The 25,444-nt window shown below is 43.1% G+C and overlaps 1 protein-coding gene across 2 annotated transcripts in view; it reads right to left on the reverse strand.

The window, feature by feature from the left end:
- Positions 1-25,444, reverse strand: part of AURKAIP1 (aurora kinase A interacting protein 1) — a 99,618-nt gene that overhangs the window by 64,270 nt on the left and 9,904 nt on the right. For both annotated transcript variants that reach the window (XM_069610114.1, XM_069610115.1), the window contains exon 2: positions 20,178-20,270. In XM_069610114.1, coding sequence (XP_069466215.1) covers positions 20,178-20,229 — 52 coding nt within the window. In that variant the 5' untranslated portion in view covers positions 20,230-20,270. The remainder of the gene's footprint in view (positions 1-20,177; positions 20,271-25,444) is intronic.

The following is a 25,444-nucleotide window of genomic DNA, read 5'->3' on the forward strand; positions in this document are numbered from 1 at the left end:
ATCAAGCGGGACTCTGCTTGGTGTCAAATGATTGAAGAGAATTTTTGGCCATTAAAAAGCGATCCGAACAAAACAACTCTGTTCTAATATCTCATTGCAAGATGGATCAGCATCTGATGTTCCCACCATCAGTCATTAACATCGGAGTTTAAACAATGCTCCGAGGCAGAGATCCTTGAGATAGTTAACAACTTAAAACCTACATCCTGCAGGGGGGACATATGTGCGAGTGAATGAACTGGGAATATGGGCTTTGTGAGAGACTTTATTGAAGGGTTATGCTTCCTGTACACGTGATCACAGGACTGTGCAAGTGAATGAACTAGTATCGAGTTCCTTCAAATAGAGAAAGGGAGGACACATGCACATTCTTTGTGTCTACTGCTATTTGACCTTGCATTAGACCCCCTGGCTACAGCTTTTCAAAAATGACATGGACAAGCAGGGCATGGAGAAAAGGAATTAAAGATTTTATGATTTGCTAATGACATGCTTCTAAATATCTCAAAGTGCAAGGAGAGTGTACAGACAATCTTTGTGATTATTGAGGACTTGGATACAAGGGAGGAAGAATATTCAACATGTTGAAAGGAATAGCTCACTGGCTTATTAAATGCACATGAATTGGAATAACATACCTAGGAATATCCACCCCCCGCCCGTCCCGCCAGTATGATCTTGAACACTGTCCCTGTGACCTTTCAACCGCAAAACAAGGAAATTAAACTAAAGTGTGTGAGATGGAAACTACTATATCGAAGGTTTGAGGTAACAATACTTGTAATTAAAATTAACCTTCTTCTGCTGCCCCATATTTTATTCAAAATAATGGTCCAGTACAAGTTGGTGTACTTTCACAAATCGGAATTTTACTGTCCAGATTCCTATGGGAAGGCAAAAAGCCCAAACTGACGCTAAAGAAGACACAGTACCAGAGAAGGTTGGGGGTGTTGGCTTTCCAGATATCCAAGGCTATCAAAAGATTTTATAATCAAATGCAGAGTGAAAAGTTTCACATTGAAAGCTACTATTTAGACATAAAAGTCACTTGCCCACTTGCATAAATGTCGGTTTTCCACATTCACATAGCAGACTACTTCTTACTCACCGCGAGTAAATTATCACTAACCATTAGATAGTGTTGATTACTATGTTTGCAGCCTATAAAGAGACATAGAAAAAACATAAGCAATTTAGATGGCAGTCTCTGTGGGCTCCTGAAGAAAGGAAAGTATACAATGTGCTATGGGCGGGAGGAGAAAGTGAGGCAGAGTTCGAAATGTGGGGGTGCAGGGAGCGATTTAGCTCCTGCTTCTTGTCTAGAAGAGCATGGTTAGCTTGACACCAACGGCTACCAGGAGCTACTTTTGGCTCCCCACGCCAACTGATGGCGAACAAATACACCTTTGTGAATTTAACTCTGTGCATTTGGGACAATCTACAAATAAACATTAGGACACACCCATAGGACATGTAAAGCATAAGGGCTCATACATAACTGACATAACGATATGCTTATTCAATCTTAATTTCGATCCCTGGAAAGCATGCCAAATACTTTGTGACAAAGTTCCATGCTGGGATCTAGCAATAAAGGTGGGATGGCCATGTGAATTGAGGGCTGCCACACACCATGTGATGCTAGGTCCAGGGGCAATGTGAAGTAAGATTGAGAGCGATCCACACCTTGTCCCTTTAAGGGAATCCTGTGGTGCTCCCCCCCAAATTCTCTGGAACACCCGGATACCGCCAGCCCCATTTTACCTTAAAAGTTGTGGGCCCCCTACATTCCAGAAGGAGTCTGGGAAGGTCAATGCCGCACATGGCAGGATGCCCTTGCGATTAAAAGTACTCACCAGTATAAACATTCCACCCCCAATAGCATACAGACAGGATTTAACTAGTGGTATCAAAAGGATAAAGATCATGCTCTCCATGAACAAGAACAGCCAGACATTCGGTAAGAGTGTGCTTTGAGACTTAATAAGCACAGGCGCATAGGACCGTGTTCACGTGTGGAGTCAAAAGCTCCCAGATAGTGGGCCTGCACCCTGCATGTGCAGATCACAAATAGAAGCTGGATGCTGGCCTCCGAGGACTTTGCCCGCCTTCCTAGGCAGCACAGAGCAAAACTGCTAACAAACTCCCACTGACCAATCCAGTAGAAAGAACAATAATAGTAACAACTGACACACACTGACCAGCATGGCTCAGGGGGCAGAGCAAGGCATTATGTAAGTCGTTGACTTACGAGAAGTGGGATGGGCGTTTGGAGACAGAGCTCAAAAGTTCATAGGCGAGAGTGGAATGATCCGAAGTAGGAGGTTGGAGAGTCTCATACGGGAGGGAGGGGAAGATGCAAAGAGTAGCAAGTTGGTGGTGAGGGGGTACATTAGGGAGGTGAAGGAGAAGAGTAAGGAGGAGGTATTTCTCATGCTAAAGCATGGTTGAAGGGCAGTACACTGTAAGCAAAGAGGTACACTCTGAGCAAAGGGGGTGTGATCGGAGGCCAGGTTGCAGTACCAGTAGGTGGCAAAGCATCAAAGAGGTGGAGGAGCAGATAGGAAAGATGGCCCCTTAGAAACAAAACCATTGGGAGTCAGCGAGATGAGCGCGCCAAGCAATATCTCACAGAAATAGTATGTATGTTATTACCCTGACCCATCTCAAGTTGCTCACAACGCCCCTAGTGCAAGGCAGGTGGAGGTCAAGGCCTGAAGGAGAGACTCTTCTAGGTGTCAAGATGGAGGTCGAGACGCAGACAGAGGATACGATTGTTTGGAACCAAGAAAGAAGCAGGGACTGCGACTGACTTATTTGCTCATATGCCCAGGAAAGACCCTGAGCCAACGTGGCAGAGAACCAGATACTGTTTGTAGGAGGGAAAGTTGCCATGCTAGATTTTTGTTGGTTGTTTCAACGAAGAACATCTTTTGTTAAGACCCTAAATAAAGTCCTTTCCATTAAACACTATTTTGGTCTTTTGTTCTTGTATCCACCTCAGCCTTGTGACGCTCCACATAATTTACATCTACGTAGCATCACAACCACAACATCTGATTTGTGAAATCAGGATGCCAAAAGCAGATTGCAAAGAGAGAGTTACCCACTTGTTAAAACAGATTAAAAAAAGGTATCATCAACTTTAAATATATTCTAAATTAAAGGAGAGCCTACCCTTTCAAAGACATGAAAACGATATACCATCTCTACAGGCCACAGACCTGTGGGAATTCGCCAGAATGAAGAGAATGGAGGAAAATATGCCTGATGGAAGATAGTGAGAGATGCAGGGGACGGTTAAAGGTCAAAGTTTTGAATGAAAAGGATCGAATGACAAAAGGGTCGAATCAAAAGGACCGAAAACAAAAAGGGTCAATTTTTTTTTTTTGTTTTTTTTTTAAAGTGGTCCCCCCTAAACTCCCTTTTTGTGGTAAAAAACACTTTTTGCCTATACGGAAACCCAAAAAAAAATGTTTAAAAAAAAAATGCGACCCTTTTGTTTTAGGTCCGATTGATTCGACCCTATGGCATTCAATCCTTTTGGATTGGAAACTTTGACCGGACACCGCAGGGGAGGAGACACCAGCAGATAATGAAAAGGTAAACTTGGTGACATAAAGGTGTTTTTTTTTCCACCCAGCACATCTGAAGGAACAATGCAAAGTGCTTTCAGGAGAATAGACTTACCTAGGGGACAGAAGTGAACGCTAGAATAAGTGAAAATCTTTGGAGAAATGCCCTCGCAGATAACCAAGGGGTAAATGTGGATTTGAAGAGTATACTGTACTAACAAAGTTTATTTTGAGAATTGTGTTGATAGATGTGAAAATGTAGATTTTAAAGTTGGGGTCATGCAAGTGCTGGTGTGGGTTGGAGGTGATATTTACATCCATAGGTTACAAACCGGAACCCTGGTTCTACTCTTCTGGCACAGGTTTTCATCCTGCATCAATATTGTAACAAATATGACCCCAATGCCAGAACCCAAGACTATCCTTTTCAATTAAAATGACTGTTGTGATGGTTTCTCAGAGTCAGGTTATGGGTTCTGCGAAGCCAACCAAAAGGCACAATCATTTCACACTGAAGTCTTTCACTAAACTCACAATAGTACAGCGATTGAGCAGTTAGGCTTAGACTCAGGAGGCTTAGACTTCGTGAGATACAGTGAACAACATCTGTTAAGGAATAGAGGTTTGATAAGTACAAAAATATACTATGTTACAAACACAAGCAAGCATCAAGTTAAATATTACTGTTAAGAAAAAACGCTATTAAACATACGCAGCTACAGATGGCAACTGTTAGGGAGAATTCTCAGAAATGTGTTAATTCCCCTTCTACCTAGGACTTTTTATCTCATGTAAATGTAATATGATTTTTTCTCTGCGTTTCTTCTGACTTTGGAGTCAGACAAACTCCATAGGCATCATCTTTACATTGTGTCACACAGCACCTTCAGTGCAGTGGCAAGGTTTAAATACCTTCTCTTGGTGTAACTACGGTTTCCAAGAGCAGTGAAGTGAAATTGACTTTACTTACATTTTGTAACTTTCTAGACCCAGCACACACTATCTTACCATAAGGTGCTGGAGGGGTTACTTAGTATCCTCTGTGTCTAGTTTCTCATGTAACATTTTTATGTTACCCTTTCTACAATTAATGGCTGGTAGCAGTGGTTTACTTTTTACTATCATTGTGTGTTTTTACCACGGGCTGCGTTCGCAGCCACGGTAAGGCACCTATGGGTGCCCATTTCGTCAAAATGGCCCGGTCTTTTTTCGCTATTTGTTGATGGAAAGGTCCATCTTGAGATTTACTCTACGTGCCACACCAAGTTTGGTCCCTTTGTTAGTTTTGTCTTTGGTGGGCTTCGCAAGTGAAACCCGCCTCTGGCTCCAGTATGTCTGGCAGGGGCAGAAGTGAGGTAGGTGCCCAAAACTTCCTGTGGTTAATCCCCTTGGTTACAGGAATGCACCCAAAGGTGATTGGCCGGCTGGCTGTCTGGCAAGGAGAGCCACCCTGATGTGCGATTGGCAGCTAGGCTGGAATGATGGGAGAAACCTGCATAAAAAGGCAAAGTTTTTTGTCTTGGAAGGCAGAGTCGACCACTGGACGAAGGAATCCGGAGAACTTAGAAGAGAAGCCTGCTACAACTCCTGGACCGTTGGTTTGCCCAGTGAAGCCCTGCTGCTGTGCTGAAGCTCTGAATTTGCCTCGACTAGAGAAGCCCTGCAAGGACAACTTCTGCCTTTGAGTTGGTGGGACCAATCAACTCCAAAGTAAGCCCGTCCGGACATCCTCTTGAAGCTGATTGCATTACCAATGCTGCTGCTGCTTCTGGAACCAAAGAGCCAGGGAGAGGAACACTAGATTGTGTGCGTTGCCTATAAGTTGGACCCAAGCACTAGGAAGATCCTCTGGACTTCCCTGATGCAGGACTAACCAAGCCCGAGCCACCTCAAAAGAGTGTTGGACCCCAGAAGTAAGGAAAGTCTGAAGTGGTATCCGAGAACCGCAGTGTTGTTATTTGCTGTCAGACGCAAGGAGGTGAAACACTGAAGAACCGCTGAATTGAAGTTTGTCCATTGCTGCTGCTGACCTTCCCATTGCTGAGCAGGAATCCCCGACGTCCTCCCTCTTGTCCCCATGACTGAGGCTTAGGAACAACAGGATATGCAGAGCTGTACAGGAACAGAAGCAAGCTGGAACCATTTCTTCTAACCAGGGGTACTGTAAAGTCTAAGAGAACTTAGCTCTTGTTGTGTAGCCTTACTTGCTCTCAGTTGAGACCTGTTTCAGTTACCAGAGTTGCTAAAGCGTTGCCCCTCACATGCCTCTCAGCTTGTGGCCGTTCAAGTGTTCCATTTTCTAAAAGCATTGTGCAAGACTTTTACCTACCTGCAAAGAAGATCTTCAGCTCCCCCTGACATTGTGCAATTAACACTGGCTGCCCTGGCTCCCTGAGTGACTCCTCTTTACCTCTGACTTTGTGCTTTGGCCTTTCCCCCAGGAAAGGGTTAAACTTATTTGCCTTTGGAAGGTGTCTAACAGTACTTACCTGTTTATGAATTATTTGTTAACCTTTGTTTTATTCCTCTATTCTATCTTTTTCACCAAAATCAGTATTGCTCCAAATGTACCAGTGATAAATCAATGTCCACAGTGCCCTGGCTATTTAAGTCACCCGAGGGTGTATGAAGTGTCTCTGTGTCATCCTCAATGGGTATCGTCCGATTTAGATAAATTAAGAGTGTGTTTTGAAGTATATTTAAGTGTTACATGTGTTGCTCCCTTTCGGAAGAAGGCTTATATAACTGACTGTGAAATACATTAATAATTGTTTTATCAGGAAACCTTGAGTATAAGTGTTTATTTGAATAACTGTGTGAGGAAACAGTCACAACCTTACTGCTCACATTGACCCCTCTTGAGATAAGCCTGGCTGATCGACCACACTATCAACCTGTGTAGTTCAGACTTATACCAAAGGTTGGGTCCCTATTAACAGGAGGTCAAGGTTATTGTAGTGCACCCTAAGGGTACTGCATACAATCTTGCCTAACAGCAACACTGAGAAACTGCAAGGAGGTTTTTGAAAAAAACCTTCCTTTAGAATTCAACATAGTCAAAGGCATTATACACTGTAAACAGAGCATGTGTTGTGGGGAGGGTAAGATTTGTTTCTCCCAGTACTAAAAGAGCTACTATACCTTAACAAGTAAGGACAATGCTTAAGAATTCCATCCCTACCCTTTTCGGAGTTCAATTGGTTACAGGCCTGTGATCTTATAGAGCAGATTGCTGTAAAAGGGCACCGTAAAAATGGTCCCAGTTAAGCCTCCAAATATGGAAGGAAGAACTAGCAGTCTACAGGCTCTAGATGGCCAAAGAAAAGACTCCTGAACCTTTGTCCTAGTACGGAAGCTTCTTCTTAGATAAGAGCTTTATGCTTAATGCAAGTCAATTAGGATAAGGGTGCATACAAATAGAAAGTATCTGACACCCAGGCTCTGCCTTAACATCATGTGGCAGGTAATTGGTGGGTGCAAAGGTGCTCAGCATGGATTAAGTCACTAAAGGCTCACAGGCTGTGGGTGCAAGGCTTACACCGATGGTTGTGTCAGGACCTTGAAGAGACCACTGGATAGGGTGAACATGGCTTGATTTCAGTTGCTGCAGCCCAGGAGGTCTCCTCAGGAGCAGAAGGTGTTGGTTATGATGTAGGACAGGCTTAGTAGGCTGTCAGCAGTACTGCAGTCAGACTTTGAGTTGCAGCAGGTCCTTCCTCTGGGAAGGGGGGTACGGCAGCAGCATGGTGGCGAGTACTCAGCAGAGCTCTAAGCCAAGTTTCCAGCAGCAGGGTAGGAAGGGGTCAGTAGAAAGTTGCAGTCCTGTTCGAGGCAGATGCAGGCTAAATGCAGACCCAGCAAAAATTCCAACTTACAAAAAGCAATGGATACGGAGCACAGCTTCAGAATGGTTGGTCCCAGCAGTCCAGAGAAGGAAGGCACCTTCCCAGGTCTTCCAAGTCTATCTGAAGGCAGAGGCACAAAGCGCAGTGGTTGGTTTGGCCAAGTCTGGTAGCAGCATCAGTCGTTCCGCACGTCTCTGGTGGGCCTTCAGATGCTTAGATCTTGAAGCCAAGAATCTCAAAAGGCTCCATGTCCTCTCCTTTTATCCAGAATTTGGGCCAGTGGCTACAAAAGCAAATATATGGAATGGCACTGCAACATTCAAACATGTGAAGGCTATCATCAGGTACAATCTTCCACTTCACATTCTGCCCAGCAACAGGAATGCCCTAGCTAAGAGTTGAGTGAGACCAGACAGTACCAAAAACCCTGCTTCAACGAGTTCACAAACACAAAGCACTGGCAGCAAGTCAAGAGATGGCCTTCCATGGAAGTGAATTCCCTTATATGGCATGTTCTGACCTGAAGACCAAGGAAGAAGGCCAAGAAAGTAGATGGCACAAAGGACAGTGATTGTATCATGCAGGGCAGCCTTTCCGGGTATATGGCACTCAAAAAGGCATTAACGCAGAAAAGGACATACATCTGTACCAGAAAAAAGGTTAAAACAAATGATCACTGCCACCAGCCTGTTCAGTACACATCACAAAAGGAACTGTGATGTTAAAGAAAAAGAAAAAGGACACAAACTATCCCTGTGGAACTCCACCAAAGATGGCCTGTGCTGCATTGTAAATTTAAAAGATTAGGCCGATTCCTAGCACCGAAGTCCTGGCCACTACACTTCAAACTAAAAGTGTGAAGCAGCTGAGTGGGGAAAAAAGGGCCTCATCCCATAAAAACCAGCTTGGATACAGCCAAAAAGCAGTCAGTAGAGGGAAGCTGCAAAAAAGAAAAGAAAAAAAAATACATTCCCAACAATCAGTAAATATACAAAAACATAGGCGTTCCGTGTTAAGAAATCCTTGGCGCTGGGTAAGAGGGGAATCCTTAGAATATGGAAATCATAGCACAACTAAAGTGTGTCATGGCTTGTTGCCACCATGACCCTTCTGTTGCACAAGTTAACCATTTTAGCGTGGGTGGAACTAGTCAGAAACCCTGTATGACCAAAACAGATAAACATTGTTCTCAAATTCAGGGAACTCGGATCATTGTTCAGAGCTTGGACGTTTTCACATAAACGGCGTTATAAATGGGGATAACCACGGTTACAGTAAAAAACCAGTTGGGGAATGAAAGCGCATCACGTGAAAATAACCATGAAAATAACCAGAGTTATTTGAAGGTATTTACGGACAACCAGGATTATTTGTAGTACATTGCTAATATAACTGCGGTTATGGGAGAACATAAAAGTGGAATTTTACAGCTGCAGTGAGGTGGGGGTAATGGTGCAATATGGAAAAAAAGAACATAGCTAGTGTGACCAAAATAAACAGTGGTGTACCCACGGGCGAAGGCCATGGCCAGTGGGCCTGTTTAGGAAACCTATTGGAGCACTTATGGACACCTATGTAGGAAACCTATGTAGAGTGGCAACGGCTGAAGGTCATGTCTAGTGGGAGTGGAAGAAACCTATTGGAGTAACATGTAAAGGGGCCATGGCCAATGGTCATTGCCGAAGACCATGGCTAGTGAGTAAGAAAGAAAGATAGATAGTGTTTTGAAATAAACAGTTGGCACAGTCAAAGGCAGTGCTAACTGGCCAGGGCCAAAGGCCCTGACTAGTGGGTCCGAAAAACATGCATAGTGGCCACGGACCTAGTGGGTCAAAAAGAAACATAATGGGGGGAACATGTAGTGGAGGCATGGCCAAAGGAAGTTGCCACTGGCCATGGCCTAAGGCCATGGCTAGTGGAATGCAAAAAAATATATATATGTTACAACAAAGCCCTTGAAATTCACTGAAAAAACCTTAGTTAACATGCAGTTAAGTTGCACAGATTTAACATAATAAAACCCTTGAAATTCAGCGGATGTGGGAAATCATGGCCAGCTTAACTCAGAGAGTTCCAATTGCAAAGCCCATGAGCCCATACATATTATAAGAGAAGGGATTCACAATGACATTCAAAATGGCATTATGGGGGACATCAAAGGGGGGCTTGCAGAGTTAAGCTGGTCATAACCATCCCACATCTGCTGAATTTCAAGTGTTTTGTTGATTTAATCTGTGCAACATAACTGCACCTTAACTAAAATAAAATTCAGTGAATATATTACATCATAGAGCGGCGGTCGGAGCCTATAGTTGAGGTGAGTTGCGAGTTCCATTGGAAATAAAAAAAATTGACAATAACTTGAACCATGTGAAGGATTTTGCTGAAATTATGTAGACAATTGTATACTTTTGTACAGCAGAGAGGCTGAGTGATGCTAACCTTTGATTTGCTAGATGGAGATGGATGAAATTTTGCAAAGAAAAGGTTTGTCAATAGCCCCTCTAAACTGGACATGTTGGGAACATGTTTATTAAGAAAACATGAAAACGCCGTTTTCAGCCTACTCGCATTCATTTTCCTTTAGCGAAATATGGGGTAAGTCCATCAAGTCAGGTTTTAAAATATACAACAGGCATGGGGGGTGCTCCCCCCCTGTTTCTTGAAACCTTGGTGCTTTGCATTAGAGAGGCTTTTCAGAAATGAACATCTGCATTATTTTTTGCTCGATTAAAGATTTCCGCAATATTGCCAGGAGAAACCTCTAACGAAAGAACTCAAAATGCTATTTGGAGGAGGAAAAATGATGCCATCGAATTTTGGAATGAATTCCCCCATGCCCTTACTAAATCTAATAAAGTTCTCAACTTCAGAAAGAGACTCAAAACTCTACTGTTTATGTAGTCACTCCAATGGGAACGTCGATTATTCTGAAGCACAGCGCTTAGAGGGCCTGGCCGTAGGCGCTATATAAACACCAACAGCAATAACATCATGCTAGAGGTTGGAGAGTGGAAAAGGAGACACCATGTGAAATTGGAGATTTGGGGTGGGTTGGGGAACCAATTACTGGTAGAACATGTTTTACAGGGCAAGACTGTGGGAATCCCACAACATTAAAGCGGCAATGCCACAAGAGGCACTCAGAAAATAAATGTGCGTCACACAAAATGATGAGTGACGGGGGGAAATGGGAGAGGGTTAGGGAGGGGGAAAAAGCAAGTGAGTGGAGTGAGGGGTTGTGGAATAAACCAAAGGGGACTTTTAATTCAGAGCAATTTTTCCCATTATACCGAGGGAATTGGTGAACCTCTGCTTCGAAAGACATGGGGGTGCACCACTATTCCGGAGAACCACTGACTGCTCTACTGCAGGAATTTCTGTTTTTTGGAAACTATTATTGTGAAATGATTGCAGGAATAAGGAATTTGAAAAAAAAAGGTTTAACATCTCGAGTGCCTACATGTACTGGGCAGTGGGCAATGGGTGTTGGTAACAAAGTGATGGTTTGGCATTTGCAGTGGCCATGGCTAGTGGGCCCAAAAGGAAGTTATTAGTGCAATACCCAACAGAGGTCACAGCCGAATGCCATAGCTAGTGAGACCTCAAACTATGCAACATGTTCGGCCACTGGCCATGGCTGAAGGCCATAACTAGTGGGCCCAAAAGAAAACTATTGGTAGAAACTGTGCACCGGCCATGGCTAGTGGGCCCTGAGGAAACTAAGATATAGCAAAACCCTTGAAAAACAGTGAAAAACCATTTGTTAAGTGAGTTAATGTAATCAGATTTAATGCAACAAACCCCCTGGAAATTCAGCACTCGTTTCAATCAAGTCCACCTCGGGGAACAGAAATGTGTCACAAGAACAAAACAGTCATAGGAGGTCATGGTGACGAGGGGGCCAGGGAGGCTAAAAAGCAATTGCGAAGAGTGGAGGGACCATGGAAAGAGGAGGGGGGGCACTTGGTGAATGCCTGCGAGGACCGGGAAGAGTTTGGAATGTTCACACATTATCGGGGGTATACCGGGGGCGGGTAATCCCACAGGCATGGGTAGTTCAATTCTCCTCCATGTGTAGTTCATTGTCATTAACAGGGGAATTCCACGGGAATGGGGACAGAGTGAGAATATATTACACAGCCACAGTAGTGGCTGTGTAATTATGGTTAAGTTGCTGTTTCCATAGGAAGAGCACTTTCTGGGCGGCTTATAACTCTGCTCCCCCTGGACGAATCCTCACCAAACTTTGCAAAAAAAAGTATATGGCCCACTTTGAATTTTTCTGCAAAGTTTGGTGATGTTTGGTCCAGGGGGGAAAAGTTATAGGGGGGGTCCCAAAGCGTCTTTTTTTGCCATAGACTGAATGGGGGAAAAACTTTGCACACGCCTACAGCCCAAACCGCTGGACGGATTTTCACCAAATCTGCGGCAGGAGCTGGAGCTTGGTCCCGAAAGCGTGCTTTTGTACATTTGGTGCCAATCCATGCAGTCGTTTTCTGTAAAACGACCAAAAACTATGGCTCAAAAAATTAGTGATATCTATGTCCGCTCCGCTGTCACACTTCCCTGTTCGCTCTGCCGACAAGATAATGATTGGCTAATCTGTAGCGTCATGTCCGCGGACATGTGACGCGTTCACTGATTGGATGTTCACCAGCGTGAACTGCGTCAGATGGTTTCACTGCGCCCGCCATCTTTCATTTGTGTTTTGGTGTACGTGGACATTGCCGCTAACACATATAACATAACACAACATTGCACTTGTTAAACTTATGAAATACTGTCTTGGAAGGTGAGGCATAATGAGGCTGGGATGGGATGTGGCAGCAGGAAGTAAAAAAGTGGTGTTTTCTTGTCACCAAAGTCATACAGTAAATTGAAAGTTGCTGCTCAATATAGTGTCCATTAAGTACAGGCGAAGATTTACTGTGTCCGTGTTACATTCTATTTAAAATTGCAGTCAGACTGGCCTGCTAGAGTTTGAAATCTGCGGCAGCCACCTGCACTGTTTGAAGGAAACAGCGGGTCTGCAAGTGTATGGGACTACCAGTTCTCATGAATGCATGGAGACTTGTTGTTGCAAAGTCAGAATGTATTTTGAGCGAAGGTCACTTGCTTTGCTTTTTTGGTAGTGAACTCAGTAGGCCCACACATCCGACTGAACCCATAAGGGTCAATTGTTTTTTTACCTTGAGCGAAAGGGAAAATTCCGTAAGAATGCAGGGAGTGAAAGTTTGAAAAAAATATTCTTTGCTAAGGTTACGTATTCAAACCGTGTGTAAGGCACATGCAATATCAGTTGAAGAAGATTCTTTGGTGGAAGTACATTGCTGTCTGAGTTTTACGAAGACAATGGAAACTGTAAATATCGTGTAAGTTTACTTTTGATGACTCTACACCGGAACGTTATTTCTTTCTGTGTGGTTGTCATTTTTTTTAACTTATGGAGCATGCAGATTCTCGGCATTTGTAGGCTATCACTAGATTCACCCATGTTCAACGCTAATGTTTCTTTGAAATGTCATGTATGACCACATCGATTTGTGTATCAGTTTCCACGTTCTTTTTGTCTTTTCTGAAATCACGAGATTTAATTTTTTATTATCCGAGTATTAATTTTGGCAATGTAACTGAAGTACTATCTTTTTGTGTAGTTGTCATTTTTTTCTACTTATGGAGAGTGTAGCTTCTTGGCATGTGTAGGCTATCACAAGATTCACTCATGTTGAACAGTAATATTTCTTTAAGATGTCATGTATGGCCACGTCGATTTGTTCATCACTTTCCTCGTTCTTTTTGTTGTTTTTGAAATTGTTTGCTAAAGGTTGGGTATTGATACGTATTTTCTGTTATGTTTTCCGACCAGCTACATCCTGCCTTACTGTGATTGCCATGGTTTCCAGATGCCAAGTGATGGATTTTTTCCACCCCAAATGCTCGTAACCACCTACCTAACCATCACAGTTTGGTGGGACGATCGGCCAGGACCCATTTGTCCGTACGCTGGTGTGGCCCTTAGGAGTAACATAACATATTTTATGGTGGTGTAGGATGAAGTTCACGCCGACGTCTTGGAAATCACTGTGCGACCGAAGCGGTTGCTTTTTCGAAAACGATTACTTTGTGTATGGGAAAAGAACAACGTGTGCCTCACGATTAACATTTTCAATGGCGACCGAAGAAACAAAGATACTATTTGATTGAAAATGGGAATAGTCCGATGGTCTCGGACAGTTTATTGTGAAATAAAGGTACTTTACAAATTCTAAAATGTTACACTTTTCTTTTAACAGAGAAGAAAAAAGTTCTACTAATCATATGTTAATAGGGTTTGCTTTTTACAAGCTGCCATGGAAAGCAAAGAGGGGCCCTTTATGGAACAAGCGCCTTCCCTTTCTATGGTGGCCATCTTGGAAAAGGATTTTGTTTTCTAATTCGGGACGCCAAATCCTCTTTTTTAGTAGTACGGGTTCTTGCTTTGGAAATCTAGATTGTTAATGGCATTCATCCCCCATTTTAGGGGTGGAATGGGGGGTAATGATCCAGAGATCGCGTTATGCACTCTCGCTTCGATTGGGCTGATAACTTGGCCTGCTGGCCCGCTGGCCCTTTATACCATTCCAGTCCCAGGAACAGAGGACGAATGCTACAATAGTCCCATTAGCATAAAACAAACTACAAATGGAAATGTTGGAAAATCTTATTGAGTCTATGTACTTTACTGAGAAACATAAAGTACATGGAGTGTATGCAATTTTTTTTAATTTATATTTGTAAACTGTGAAAGGTGCTTCTTAAAAGGAACATTTACTTTGTTTACGGATGGCTTTTTTTTTTATTATTATTTTTTTAGGAAGGACAGCTAAGAAGGAAAATTGCAGACGGAAATGAGCAAAGAGGCACCAAACAGTAATATGGAGGGGTAGGTGGACGGGGGAAAATGTTGTGCGTGTTTTATTTGTAAGGTAGGGGCAGTGTTCGAAGTGAGCGGGAGCGGTTGGCAGCGGTGATCTTCTACTTTTTTAAATTAAGTTTTACTGCTCCTATACTTTTATTTTAAAAGGAAACCGTTCCGGAACGGTTTCGTTTTAAAATAACAGTGTAGCAAGAAGTTGAAACTTGCACTTTCAATGCACTACACTTTACATTCCCTTAAATAGCAGGTGCTAGTGTTTGGGGTTTGTATTGTGTGTGGGAGGGGACGTTACAATGGGGTTTGTGGAGAGCGGGGGAAGACCAGCAGGGAACATAGTTCCACTACTTCTTTTTGTACACTTTGACCACTGGGTAGGGGCAGTGTTCCTCATGCTCCTTCATTACAGCAGTGGTGCCGTTTCTTGGGGAGGAGGGATGGCCTTAGCTCATGTCGTTTTCAGATAAAAAGTACTTTTGCTAAAAGTATGTACTCTGTACTACATTGTTAATGTCTGAGTATGAATAGGTGTCGGAGCTGTGCAAGGGAAACGTTGAATAGGAATTAAAAATTGAAAAAGTACTCTATTTGTAGACTTATCCTTCAAGTATTTTCTTACAGTAATTCCCTTATGGTCCAGTCAAATCATGTGATACATATGCATAGGGTAAGTGGCACCTTTAAAATAGAGCAATCATTTCTCTGCATAAAGGTAATCAGTTAGAATATGAACACTTTCTGCTACTACGGCTGCTTTTTTCCTTACTTCAAATTCCTTGTATTTACTCATATTTGTATGTGTTGTTGTCTCTTTGTGTTTTGTCTATAATAATGCAATTATGTAGTAAGTGGGTTTTATTACCTACTTATCACATGTATCACAGTACGCAAAACTCTAATAAGAAAACAGTTATCATTTCACTATTCGACATGGTAATCTTATGAATATTGCACCTCTAGCATATATGCTGCACACAATGCCTATGTTTCTACATGAGTACGTCAGTATACTGGATAGAACTTCATAATAGAATGCTATTTATATCAACGCATTGCTTTATGCACTAATTTGCACTTGATATTTATTCCAATGATCCTTGCCACTTTTTGGTCAACATTATAATAATACCTTCTACAGAGTTTTCATGAAAAGTAAATGTACATGTGATGTCATCAGTGATGTCATCAATGACATTTGTGATGTCATCTTTGATGTCTTGGGTGTTAGTCTTAGCAGTGCACAGTGGTGGCGGGAGTTATGGTTGCTTAGCTTACCATAACTGGTGAATTTCAGGGGGTTTTTGGTTTTACTTGGAACCATAACATCCCTTTACCTAAGTTTTTTTTACTGAATTTGATAGGTTTTTAGTAGTCCAACTTACCCATAACGTCCCTTTAACAAAGTTTTTTTATTGAAGTGCATAGGTTTCTAGTAGTGGCACATAACCATACTGTAAACTAACGTCTGACTTCATTGCACACCTTCCGGAGAATGGCACATGACCATATGCTGGCGCACAGCATGGTGACATGTCCGAGAATCCGTACACACTTAACAATAAGATCTATGCCTCGTGCACAGTGTGGAACTACATTTTTTACTGATGTAGGAACTTGCAACTTCAACATTTCCCTTGCACAGCTCCAACACCTATTCGTACTCAGACATTAACAATGTAGTACACAGTACATACTTTTAGCAAAAGTACTATTTATCTGAAAACGACCTGAGCTAAGGCCATCCCTCCTCCCCAAGAAACAGCAGCACTGCTGTAATGAAGGAGCATGAGGAACACTGCCCCTACCTTAATAATAACACACGCACAACATTTTCCCCGTCCACCTACCCCTCCATATTTCTGTTTGGTGCCTCTTTGCTCATTTCCGTCCACAATTGGGGGATGAATGCCATTAACAATCTAGTTTTCCAAAGCAGTAATCCGTACTACTAAAAAAAAAAAAAGAGGATTTGGCGTTCCGAATTAGAAAACAAAATCCTTTTTCCAAGATGGCCACCATAGAAAGGGAAGGCGGTTGTTCCATACAGGGCCCCTCTTCGCTTTCCATGGTAGCCTGCAAAAGGCAAGCCCTGTTAACATATCATCAGTAGCACTATTTTCTTCCCTGTTAAAAGAAAACTGTAACATTTTATAATTTGTAAAGTACTTTTATTTCACAATAAACTGTCTGAGACCATTGGACTATTCCCATTTTCAACCAAATAGTAAATTTGTTTCTTCGGTCGTCATTGAAAATGTTAATCGTGAGGCACACGTTGTTCTTTTCCCATACACAAAGTAATCATTTTTGATAAAGCAACCACTTCGGTCACACAGTGATTTCCAAGACGTCGGCATGAACTTCGGCCTACACCACCACAAAAGATGTTATGTTACTCCTAAGGGCCACAGCAGCGTACGGACAAACGGGTCCTGGCCGATCGTCCCACAAAACTGTGACGGTTAGGTAGGCGGTTACGAGTACGTGCATTTGCCGTGGAAAAAATCCATCACTTGGCATCTGGAAACCATGGTAATCACAGTAAGGCAGGATATAGCTGGTCAGAAAACATGTATCAATACCCAACTTTTAGCAAACAATTTCAAAAAAGACAAAAAGAACGAGGAAAGTGATAAACAAATCGACATGGCCGTACATGACATCTTAAAGAAATATTACCGTTCAACATGAGTGAATCTCGTGATAGCCTACAAATGCCGAGAAGCTAAACTCTCCATAAGTAGAAAAAAATGACAACTACACAAAAAGATAGTACTTCAGTTACATTGCCAAAATTAATACTCACATAATAAAAAAATATCGTGATTTCAAAAAAGACAAAAAGAACGTGGAAACTGATAGACACATCGATGTGGCCATACATGACATTGCAAAGAAATATTAGCATTGAACATGGGTGAATCTAGTGATAGCCTACAAACGCTGAGAATCTGCACACTCCATAAGTAAAAAAAAAAAAAAAAACACAACTACACAGAAAGAAATAACGTTCCGGTGTACAGTCGTCAAAAGTAAACTTACACGATATTCACCGTTTCCATTGTCTTCGTAAAACTCAGACAGCAATGTACTTCCACCAAAGAATCTTCTTCAACTGATATTGCATGTGCCTTACAAACTGTTTGAATACATAACCTTATCAAACAGTATTTTTTGCAAACTTTCACTCCCTGCATTCTTACGGAATTTTCCCTTTCGGTCAAGGTCAAAATACAACTGGCCCTTATGAGTTCAGTCGGATGCGTGGGCCTACTGAGTTCGCAACCAAAAAAGCAAAGCAAGTGACCTTCGCTCAGAATGGAAATACATTCTAACTTTGCAACAACATGTCTCAATGCATTCATGAGAACTGGTAGTCCCATACACTTGCAGACCCGCTGTTTCCATCAAACAGTGTAGGTGGGTGCCGCAGATTACAAACTCTAGGAGGCCAGTCTGACTGCAATATTATTTTAAATAGAATGTAACACAGACACAGTAAATCTTCGCCTGTACTTAATGGACACTATATTGAGCATCAACTTTCAATTTACCGTATGACTTTGGCGACAAGAAAACACCACTTTTTTACTTCCTGCTGCCACATCCCATCCCAGCCTCATTAAGCCTCACCTTCCGAGACAGTATTTCATAAGTTTAACAAGTGCAATGTTGTGTTATGTTATATGTGTTAGCGGCGATATCCGCGTACACCAAAACCCGAATGAAAGATGGTGGGCGCAGTGAAACCATCTGACGCAGTTCCTGCTGGTGAACATCCAATCAGTGAACGCCTCACATGTCCGCGTACATGACGCTACGGATTAGCCAATCGTTATCTTGTCCGTGGAGCGAGCAGGGAAGTGTGACCGCGGAGCGGACACAGATATCACTCATTTTTTTAGACATAGTTTTTGGTCGTTTTACACAAAACTACTGCATGGATTGGCACCAAATGTACAAAAGCACCCTTTAGGGACCAAGCTCCAGCTCCTGCTGCAAATTTGGTGAAAATCCATCCAGCGGTTTGGGCTGTAGGCGTGCGCAAAATTTTTCCCCCATTCAGTCTATGGCAAAAAAAGACATTTTGGGACCCCCCTATAACTTTTACCCCCCTGGACCAAACATCACCAAACTTTGCAAAAAAAAAAAATCAGAGTGGCCCATATACTTTTTTTTGCAAAGTTTGGTGAGGATTAGTCCAGGGGGAGCAGAGTTATAATCCGCCCAAAAATTGCTCTTCCTATGGAAACAGCAACTTAACAATAACTACACAACCACTACCGTGGCTGTGGGTATTTATATATATATATATATATAGACAAAAAAGAAAAGAGGAGAGGGGCGCACTCCAGTTCCCTGCACAGTAAACCTTCTCAGCCACTGATGTTCTCCTCATACCGGTTTCTGTGCTCTTGACATTGTCAGGAGGCAGTTTTAACTGAGGCACTCCAAAGCAGGGCATTTTGTCATATTGAAGACTGCCCCCCTGACGATGTCAAATGGCAGCTCATTCCAAAGCAGAGCTGCTACTATGGAAAAGGCACTGCCACCAATTTGCACAAGCTGGAAGGAAGGTACAGGGAGCTGACCAGACGAGACAGAGCGCAAACAACGCCTGGGGCAGTAGCGAGTAAACTTTACTCTAAGAAATTCTGCGCCCTGATCGTGTAGCACCCGATGCACAATACAAACTGAATACGCTGGGCGACCGGGAGCCAGTGTAGTGAACAAAGAATCAGAGATATGGGCCCCGTAAGGCGTGCCAGTTGCAATGCGAGCCGCCAGATTTTGTAAGCGATGCAACCGCCGGATCAGCCCCTGAGGCTGTGCCAAGTAGAGAGAATTACAATAATCCAACCGGGATAGAACAATAGCAGCTACCACCGATGGACGAAGGGGGTGCAGGATCATAGCGAGCACTTTCTTTAGCACTTTCAGATGAAAATGGCCTGCCTGACAGACAGCTGCAACTTGACTGTCCATAGACAGGGATGCAGACTGAACATACACCTCATGTTTTCACCTTCTCCACTGGAACTGGGAGAGAACAAAGAAAAGAAGGCCAGGAAAAAAGACACCCAAAGTGAAGGGTCAGGAGGACAGCCCACCACCAGAACCTCAGTCTTGTCTCTGTTCAATTTCAGCCAGTTGTGGTTCATCCAATTCCCCACGGCCCATGGGCACCTCCATAGGCACGACGACACCTCAGACTGATCAAGATCTAAACTGATCAGGATATGGGTGTCATCGGCATAGGAATAGCACCTGACGCGGAAGGAGCGGATGAGACACAAGTGCCCAGATGTAAATGTTAAATAGAATCGGAGACAAGGATGAGCCCTGGGGCACCGCACAACTGAAGTGGCAAGAAGCAGAGAGAAATGAGACATGGCAAGTGTCTCGGTGCGGTCCGCCAGGATTGAAGTAAACCAGGCCAGCAATTGACCAGATATTTCCATCTGGGCAATACAGGACAGCAGGATGGGGTGGTCAATGGTGTCGAATGCCGCTGACAGAGCTAAAAAATCAGGGCGCCCACCCCTCCTGAGTCGACCAGCCTGGCCAAGTCGTCCTGGACGGAAACCAGAACACTGTCAGTACCCCTACCAGGCCTGAAAGATGCTGCAGAGTGGTGGAAGGGGCTCTTTCGGCAGAACAGATGGGTAAATCTACCATTCTTCACTCAAGAGGATACTCCAGCACCTTTGCTATGTGTTTGGGCAAGTTACGCCGATTGATAAACAGTGTTCAAATACCGTCACTACACACAATTCAGAACTGCACGACCACATGGCAGGATTTTTCATCATAACAGATGAGGACAATAATATTTTTTACCTGTAAATCTGCTATTTCTTGTCAAATGAACACCTAACCTCGACAACCACATTGTTTTAATCGATTCATTCAAGCTCTGTCACAGTGATGGATCTGTAAAAACAAGAACAAGTGTTAAATCCCACTCTAGAACATCAGTGAAAATACATTCGGAACATGCACAATTAACCAGGTAGCAGGATATAAATGTCAGTATATTGAAAGCTCTGGTAGATACGTTTGTAGCAGTTCAGGTCTGGACTTCATTACACATGTACAAAAACAATCCTCAGATTTGCAATTAAAATAAATTTAATAAAACACTACTTGCAGAATAAATCGCACTGCCTTTCCAAATGTGCAGAAGTCTACTCATTACAAATGGGACGTGCCAGATTTGATCATATCTCTGTACAATGCAAGGTAGCAAATTCATTGCGGAACTAAACTTGTAAAGCATCTCAATACCTATTAACTCAGAGACACATGCACTGTTCTGTTACTTTAAACCATGCGTAAAATTTTCCCTTTAAAGTAGTATCCAAACACAAGGAGCTGCATGTGGAAAGTTGAAGACTTGAGTGCTTACGCAGACAATGCCAGTGCACTGCAAAGGGCCATTGTGGGGACATGTCGTGTGAGCGTCTGTATGCAAGAGAGCGCTTTAGGTGCAAAAGGACATGTGCATTTCACTACAAGAGGTATGCATGTGGACTGAGAATTGGAAATGGAGTACATTCAGTGCCAGTTACAGGAGACTGAGAATCAAGAGGGCACCCGACATTGCCGTACCAGCTCTAGAATACATTCTCATTTGTTCCGCCTTATGATTACATGGCAAAGAAGCTTCAACACAAAGCATGCAGAGTCTGCAATTCGGTGGCAGGCAGCTGCACCATATCCACGTAGTAAAGTATAATGACGCAACTATAAAAACACAATAGAACACCAACGGTGGGGGCCAAAGGGGACTCCAACATCTGTGGATGCATCAGCCATGCCCCCGCCCCAGGGTTTGAAAATGAGGGGAGCTTGGAGCTATTAATCTCCTGCTTGTAGCCTAGAAGAGCCTGGTTAGCTTGATACCAACAGCCAGGAGCTACATTTGCCGCCACATGCCAACTGATGCTGGACAAACTCAACTAGGTGAATTTAACACTGGCGGAGTCGGTGCAGAGTCTCGTGAGTCTCTGACCGAGTGCTTTTCCTGGAGTTCCTGCTGCTGGTGGAATTTGGCCTTCTTTTCTTTCTACCATCTGTGTGAGGGGTGTGGACTTTAAAACCCCTGCTAACCGCGGAGCGGCGTGGAGTCGGTGCAGAGTCTCGTGAGTCTCTGGAGGTTCACGGGGCTCGCAAGGCACCTTCCAGTACGTGGAACACTGCACAATCATGAACCGCGAGACTCATCTAATTCAAGAAATTCACCATCCCTTAACTTGACTACAGCTGCGTCGTACCGAGCGTGGAGAATCCTTAAAAATGCCTGATTTTACGAATCGACATCATGTGAACTCAGCGGCTCCTCAAGTAAGCAAACCTTGTGGTGTATCTTCCCTTGCCCCTCGCGTAATCTCCCTACCACGCCATATATCAACTAAGCCGCGGGAAAGTTATTCAGACATGAGTGATATTGTAAACACTACTGATAATGCGAGTGGGGCAACACAGACGACGCACACAAGTGATAACATGCCGCGATTCCACCCCGTTCATAAAGCCTGTGGGTGTTCTCCTTCAAATGTGTTCTCACCTATGGGGGAGTCAGCGGTGGATGCTGCCGGTGTGCGTGTTGATGTAGCGGCTGGCTGCCGGTGCACTGGAGTGGAGGTGCTAGGAGATGAATTGGATGGTCGCGACCTGGCTGATCTGGGCGAGCACCATGAGCCGAGCGTGCGTGGGTGGAGGACGATGGCCGACCCCCCCCGTGGCCCTGGAGGGGGACGATACTGCACTTGCCTTGTTGATGCCGAGAATTTTGGCCGTGCCCACGGCGCTGCCTGTGGAATTGGCTGCTGACCCATTGAGTGGAGTAGCAGTGCCTACAGTGAGGCGTTTGACATCGGCGTGCACAGGAGATTGGCTGGAATGCGCGATGGGTTGTCCAGAAGGCCTGGCCAGCATTCATGAAAGTCATACTGCAGACCTCTCCCGCCTCATGCTCCTGCCAGCGCTGTGTGAAATAAACGCAGACCCTTCAGAAAAGTCCGAAATACACAAAGAGAGCACGGAAAATTCTTCAACGCCAGAAATGACAAACGTAAATCATAATACTAATAACCCAATATAAATAATAAGTCAACCATGCAAAAACCGGAACAATACAAAGATGTTGTATCGAGTCACGTTGCACTACGACGGCGCGATTCATCTCCCCCTATAAAGAATAACACTGCGAGTAAAATCTGGCTATCTCCGGCCAAAAGGCGAAACTCGCTTGCAATTGTAAATGAATTGCTGCTAGACTTGACTGAACTAAATGGGTCTTTAAATCTAAAAACACCGGCAGCCAATGAAATGAAACCTAACCTAGAGGCTTTGAAAAGTGAATCCTGTAGACCACAGCCATCTTTAATGGCATCGGTCAAGGAATCTACCCCGCAACATCAATGGCCGATGGGTGCCAGAAAGAGAAGACGCGTGGCAGCAAGCCTGTCACCCCCTTTCGAATGTTCACAGAGTAGAGTCAGACAATCTGACAAGAACTCTCCTCTAAAACCAAACCGCTATGAGCAAGAGAAAAGCATATCATCTAAGAACCTTTCTTGTTTGAGTGTTGATGAGAGGTCAGAGTTATCTAGTAATGACAAATCTCTATTGAACTCACCAGAGAAAGAACGGAATAACTTAAAATCAAAACATTTGCATAACAGAGTTCCGTCAAATCAAAGCAGAGGCGATGCTCATGTCCAAAAATTAATCAAGGAGGCGCTAAATGATTTAAGACCTTTCGTTATGTCCTCTTTGACAATAGCGATAGCTCCTATGCTCAAGCTGTATGAGCAATTCAGCGAAAATATAAAAGTTCTCTCAACGCTGTCTGCCCTGATGAACTCAAAACTGCCACTGACTAATCCCCAAGGATCTATGGTAACCGATAAACTATGGGCAAGCATCCAAAGAATAGATCAGTCCATAAAGGACTTAGCAGACCAAAAGAGAAATAATACTGAAGACAAGAGAGTGCTAGCCGAAGTGACAAAAGAAGCCTTGGGACTATTGAAACTTTAGCCAAAAACGGAAAAGGGATGAAGTAGAAGCAGCGACAACTCCAATTCTGCGCCTTCCAGCAGAGTTAGATGTCACACAAAAGTCAAATATTGATGAAATGAGTCAACAATCAACAAGAGTTACTGACACCCAAATGTTAGTACCAGACACACAAACAGACAAGGTAATGGTGCAAGCTCAAACAGAAATAATGGACGGTACGAATCAAGCCAATTCAGGATTTTTACTTCCCATTTTTAAGCAAATCTACAGCCTCGTCCTGTCCACCACTTTACGGTACAAACAAAGCCAATCCTTGTCATTCTGTATCGTCATATCCAACTATTGCCAATTATTCTGAAAAGGAGAGGAACGCAGTTGATCATAGTAGAGCTCCTCGATGTGTGGAGATTCCAACTACTTCTGCCAATGCAGACGGCATAATTGGGTCTGGTGAGGACCTTATGCAAAGTCAACAAGTTATTCGGACTCCATTCCAACAAAGTGAAAAGGAAAAGTCTGCAAATGTCCCTAAAGAACTAACTGGGACTGACACAATTACTCCAGTCGTGGCAAAGGAAGTGGGTAGTATTGGACTAAGTGTGGAGATGTCATCTGAACAAATCACTAGTAAGGATAAAACTTATGACATATTTCTAAAACCAAAATTGGTCAACTCAAACCAAGATACAAGAAAAAAGCCTAAAAATCAGAAATGTAAAAGGAAACAGAATAATTTGGGGTCTAGGAAATTCTTAAGAAATTTCAAGGCAGTGAACGTTTTTGTAAATACTGAACAGTCATCTGAAAATCATTAAAAAAAAGTACCCCTAAACAAAAACACAAATGAAAGAATTATCCTGTAAGAAACAATTATTGAGGCTGAAAGTGTGGAAAGTCCACAGAGTAAGCTTCTAGATTTATCCACCTATGAAGATGAACTTTGCTATCAAGATATTGACGGACAAACCGCTGATGAAATACCGAAAACAACCAGTGCAAAATCCAAGGATAATCTAGTGATAAAGTCTAGTTTAGACCTCACAAAAAGTGGAAGACTATGTCAATTAATATTACCCATTGAAGACTCAAAAGTTTCAAAGCCGATTCAACAAGAGACTAAATTTGAGACTATGGATGAAAAAAGAAAACGTCAAGGAGCGGCCTACAGAGTGGATGAAACTTCGCAGGACCGAATTTATATAAGGCCCTTTTTGGATGAAGTAAAGGAGAAAGAACCTGGTGTAATTCAACGGCCTCACATTCCAGCTGGTGAACCGGCAAACGGAGCGTGTCTGAGCGATCTCAACACAATAACAACTGCCAATAAATATGATAGAACAAAGAGACACTCTACACAAAAAAATAACCCCCGACATGAGAATCACAAAAAACCTGGAAGATATGTGCTGATTTTGCAACGAATCTCGGACACAAAGGATGGCCGAATACTAAATAGAAATAATGTATTATGCCTATTGCACCATGTGCCTGGTCTTTGCTCCATAGAATCAAATGACATCCAAACTGGGGAATTTGTAAACGACCACCAAAATGACAGAGTCCGACTTCACATTGACTCCAGATTAATATGTGATCTACTTACTAATGCGATCCATTTTTTGTTGACCCTGGGGTTTGATATTCATGAAGAGCGTGCCTTGCATGATATAGTTGTGAACCGCGACGATAACACAAAGGGAGACGCGGAAGCAACTAAAAAGCAAGAAAAAAAATGCTGTAGAAACTGATGCTGCCCAAACAGCATCGATAACAAAAAAAACAGACGAGCAATTGAAAACAATTCGGCTTGAAAAAGAGTGACGAAAATAAACAATCATGCTTTAGGCTGAGTAAACAAATTAAAATCACGATAAATGGAAATGTAAATACTGCAATAAACGAAAATAATGCAGTAGAAGATACAGAGAAGTTTAATAAGAACTCAAATTGGAATTGGTTGGCTGGTGTTCTAGGTGGAAATTCGAGCTAATGCCAACAAGGGCCCGATGGCCCGATTACAAACATCTTATCCTGGAACACGAGAGGCTTTGTACACTTATTCAATGACACAGAAAATT

This window comes from Ambystoma mexicanum, chromosome 8 (genome assembly GCF_040938575.1).
Source record: "Ambystoma mexicanum isolate Mex_15411 chromosome 8, UKY_AmexF1_1, whole genome shotgun sequence".
Classification (NCBI taxonomy): domain Eukaryota; kingdom Metazoa; phylum Chordata; class Amphibia; order Caudata; family Ambystomatidae; genus Ambystoma; species Ambystoma mexicanum.